The sequence below is a fragment of the Cricetulus griseus genome, chromosome 3 (assembly GCF_003668045.3).
Source record: "Cricetulus griseus strain 17A/GY chromosome 3, alternate assembly CriGri-PICRH-1.0, whole genome shotgun sequence".
Lineage (NCBI taxonomy): Eukaryota > Metazoa > Chordata > Mammalia > Rodentia > Cricetidae > Cricetulus > Cricetulus griseus.
Genome location: NC_048596.1, coordinates 242,142,351 through 242,147,162, shown reverse-complemented (window position 1 = coordinate 242,147,162; position 4,812 = coordinate 242,142,351). Strand labels below are relative to the sequence as shown.

The 4,812-nt window shown below is 36.3% G+C and overlaps 1 protein-coding gene across 1 annotated transcript; it reads left to right on the top strand.

Moving 5' to 3' along the window:
* The first annotated feature begins 2,743 nt into the window (after positions 1-2,743).
* Positions 2,744-3,631, top strand: LOC100759821 (probable G-protein coupled receptor 141). Its single transcript, XM_035443050.1, has one exon. It carries the CDS (start codon positions 2,744-2,746, stop codon positions 3,629-3,631), a length of 888 nt encoding a protein of 295 aa, XP_035298941.1.
* Positions 3,632-4,812: the final 1,181 nt, after the last annotated feature.

The window sequence follows — 4,812 nt, the reverse complement described above, 5'->3', positions numbered from 1 at the left end:
GTCATATTAAATATCTTTGTGTACATTATAGAGGAGAAAATGATAAGATATCAGAAATTCTGTTAGGTTCTTTTATTTATCAGTTTATTAGTTTTTAAGTTAGCAATGTTTCCTTATGTTTTTAATCATGTGCATTATTGAACTATAAGGTTCTTATTCATCCCCTTCCCCACTGTCTTCCTCCATTTTCTCTGCTCATCATTGTCGGCTCATCTCCCTTTCCAAATTGTCCACCTTTTTTTTCTGGTTTTTCAAAACAGGGTTTCTCTGTGTAGCTTTGGAGCCTATCCTGGCACTCGCTCTGGAGACCAGGCTGGCCTCGAACTCAGAGATCCGCCTGCTTCTGCCTCCCGAGTACTGGGATTAAAGGCATGCATCACCAACACCTGGCAATTGTCCACCTTTTAAAATGTAATACTTTGTATTCTTCCTTTCTCTTAAGATCTCTTACTCTGTTGTCACACACTCTTTTCTAATTCCATGACTTCTCATACATACACGTCTACATATCAACACAGAGATGTATGCATGCACACATCGATTATTTTATGTCTAGGTTCTACTGGCTGTACATGGCTTTCTGAGTCTTTTCTTGCAGATGTCCTGATTTCAGTTTTCTATACGAAGACAATCCAAATGAATTCTTGAAGGGAGGCAATATTCAATTTATTTTATGGCTAAAGGGAAGTTTAAATACCCATCTCATTGTAAAGCAGCTGCTTAGCGGCGGGGCTATTTGTCTTTTCCCAGTTCTCGCCTCTGCGTTAGGACATGTCCACTTATGCCACTAAACCATAATTTAGTCTTAGTTAGTTTCAAATTAATTTCAAAATTCAAATTCAAATAAATTCAAATTCAAATAAATTTCAAAACTACTTTAAATTATTTTCAAACTTAAATCAGATATACTTAGATTTGAAAAAGACCAAAATTTAAACACTAAGTTAGTGTTATATTTGTTTATTTTAATATCATATAAAATACAGTTTTACATGAAAGTAGGCAAATATATTTTGAATGTGTATACTTTATAAAATGTTTATTTTGTCAATAAATATTAAGATTGTTATGGAAGTTGTAATGTTTTTAAGTTGACATAAAATCTTATTGAGGGCAATAACTGTGATAGATTCAACACATTTTAAAATACAGCTATTCTGTCCAAGAAAAGTGTCATATTTGCAGAAAAACTACAAACTGTTTACATTTAGCATGTGAATGGCTTCTCACTCACACACAAATAATTCTACTCTACCTCTCCCCAGGTGAGCAAAAGGCACATGAAAAGAAGCTTCAGAGCCAGGACAAGAAGTTCGAGCTGCCAATGCCTGAAGTTTCATAATGTTAGAACAGAGGTATTGAGAAATTATTGTCACTTGAAAAGGTGAGATGTTTGTTAAATACATATTGATGCAGTGACAATTTTAAATATCCTAATTATCTGTGGTGACAATAAAAGTCAAGAACTAAAATTGCCTCTTATGATTTAATGTTAAAGAATCATGATTATTTTTTTTTTATAGTCGTGAAGTTGTCTGAAGCAAACTAGCTCATTGAATGTCCGAATGGCCATTCCCTGTAGCCAGCAGAGCCTTCTCTTTCCAGAGTAGAAGCTCCTGAAGCTGAAATGGTTCAGGGCCCATTCTCAGTCTCTAAATTCAGTATAGAACTGCATGTATTTGTTGGATGGCTGCAAGCCACCTCCATTTTATTGCCCACTTCACTATCTGCCCCTCAAACTCTCACACTTGAAAAACTTGAGTAACAACTAGGCAAACCATCCCCCAATAGCATTTCACCAAAACCTAACACACCTGTGCATAAAAGAATCCCTGCTTAAGTAGAAATAGGTCCAGGCACTGGCATGTGAAAACAAGCTTCTTGCTCAAAAACCATTGCCAGAAAGCAGTCTCAAATGTCACCTGACATACTTTGTGTGATAAAGATATGATTTGTGTGGGTTTTCTATACATTGCTATAAATCCATTTGCCTGAAAATTGAGGGGTTGCCTTTATAAATCTGATCTGAAGGGGCACTGGGTTTCTACTAATGCCAACATTTAAATTTGGTTAGTTTGTGTAACATGAATATGCTGCCTTTAAATTCTATTGATGGGCTAGAGAGAGGCTCACTGAGAGCTTGAAGACCTGGGTCTGAATCCTCCGGTCCCATGTAAAAGCTAGGCATGGAGGCATTTGTCTGTAATCCCAGCAATGGGAGATAGTAGAAGCATATGGAGACAGACAGATCCCCAATGATCTGACAGTCAGACTATCTCAGTCAAAAAATTCAAGGTGCAGTGAGAAACTCTGTCTTAAAACTTAAGTGGAGAATTATTGAGGAAGACAACATGATGTTAACTGACCTCCACACAGGTATACATGCACACACGTGTGAACACACATGTACAACACGCACAATTTATTACAAGTACTGAGTGAGTATTTTGTCCTGATATGTGTATATGAACATATCTGTAGAATGCGTAGGGACACAGTTATGAACTTTACATTCAAACAAACTAATTATATTTAATTTCACTCACTCTTGTCTCTAGTTTGTTTTAATTGCTGAGTGGAATCTCTAACAGTACTTCTTTTGTATGATCTCAAGATTTTTAAAGACTCCTCAAGGATTGAAAAGTTCAATATTTGTATATAATTCCTGGTTTCAATATATCAACCATAATTTTGTAAAACTTTTGATTTAGCAGTGTATGATCAAACTTCGTCATAACAAACCATGGATATGATGAATGGAACCACTGTGTCAAATGTCTCAAGCATAGACCAAGACCACTGTGATGCCTACTGCAGGACAACTTTGATAACAGCCTATAGTGTGGTTTTATTTGGAGGCACCATTGGAACAGTTATGATGTCACGTATGATGTTCAAAAGGAATAGCCAATCAGTGATTGCTACGATCATCATTAATATCATTGTGCTGCATTCCCTCCTCCTGATAAGTCTGCCATTCCGCCTCAGCTACTATCTGTCATCAGTCTGGAAGCTTGGGTCTTTTACCTGCCGAGTGGTTAGTGGTGTCATATATGGTCATATGTACCTTACCTTTGTTTTCTACGTGGCCATTGTCATGCTTCGATTGCTCATATATTTTAAGAAACTCCAAATGCAACAGTTACAAAAGTTTCATGCTGTGGTTCTAAGTATTATTATTTGGATAGTGGGAAGCTTCATATTTTTGCCAATATTTTTTTTACAGTATGGCACAGATCCAAGTTACACAGAACAACAACGCTGTTTTGAGTTTCATAGATCTCTCAACTGCACGGGTATCATCATCATAAACTACTCTACAATTGCCATTATGATGACAACAGTTCTGGTCCTCTTTCTGATGCAGCTGGCTGTCATTCTTTGTTTGATAAGAGACTATTGGCCTGATATGTGGGCCCATCAAGATTACAGAGCCCAAATCAAGAGTTTCTTCTTCCTTATAGTCATAGTTGTCTGCTTTCTACCCCACCATGTATTCAGGGTATATTTCATTCAAAATTATCCAGAGGAAAAAAATTCTAAGTTGATACTTTATAATGAAATCTGTGTTGCTTTAACAACCTTCTGCTGCCTGGATATGTTGTGTTTCATAGGTGGCATCATCCATTAGACATTCCTATGCTTTTTTGTGATTGCTTTATAGAATATCATGATGAAAAATATTTCAGTTGAATAGGTGAGGTACTGTTAACATCTTACAAATTTCTGAGCTCTCTCTGTCTGTTCATCAACACCAAATTTTTAGATTTTTATTAACCAGAACTGTTTTCTTACAAAAACTTAATTAACCCTAGTCATCTTCATTTTCTTTTAAGAATGCTTACAGGCCCCAAATGTATTACAGAATATGTTAGATTTCTTAACATTCTAACAGCCAAACACACAATTCCTTCCTTTTGTCATTTCATGCAGTATTCACTTCAGTCAAGCACATCTGTTAATTCTTCTAGTACTCCCGGGGCATTTACTATACCAAGTTTTGTTCTGAATGTATTTCATGCCCCTACCCCCACCTTCAATTCCTGTCCACTAAGCTCTAGAGAACTCCAAGAAGGGAACTCTACAGATGATCAGGCCTCTAAAATAGCCTTAATTTATTCAACTTAACTATTTCATGCTGATATTGGTTTCATGATGGGATCATTAGCTTGAGTGGAGTAGTCAAGAGAGTTAGAGGAAGCGGTTGGGCATTGATGTGGTTCATTCTGATCAAGGCACAGTAGGGACTTGGAAGGCAGAGGTTACCACCTGATCAACCTTCAATACAATACCAGTAAAAGACGTTGGAAAAGGCATCAAGAAACAGGATCCAGGCTGAGCTGGCTAACAGACACTTTGGGCACAAATTTTTGAGATCATGGAGTACTTTTTATGACTTTCCAAGATACCCTACACATCCAAGAATGATCATATAATTAAATGAGCACTGGTGTCTGCCAAGTTCAATAACAGGAATCAAAATAACTAACTTGGATTCTGTTTATATCATGTAGAAACTGACATGTACTTATACTTCACTTATAATAATGCATCCTTGAGAGATGTATTTAATTAATACCACAATCAAACAATGCTCTAATGGCTAATAGGTGAGCATAGTTAATACAAATGAATTTTGGACTTGGTGTGTTTGTAGGGAATCTAACTGTGCTTAATAATTATTGATTTTAGTGTCAGATATTTATAATTCTCTCCATGGGTCCTTTGATAGAAAAGAACACTTAATATGTAGGACTCAACTGGGAGTTTTTGCTTCCCTAATTCAGTGACATTATTTAGAATACATTTTAA

Excerpts from the sequence above, each read along its gene's own strand:
- LOC100759821 (XM_035443050.1), top strand. The coding sequence starts at position 2,744 with ATGGATATGATGAATGGAACCACTGTGTCAAATGTCTCAAGCATAGAC.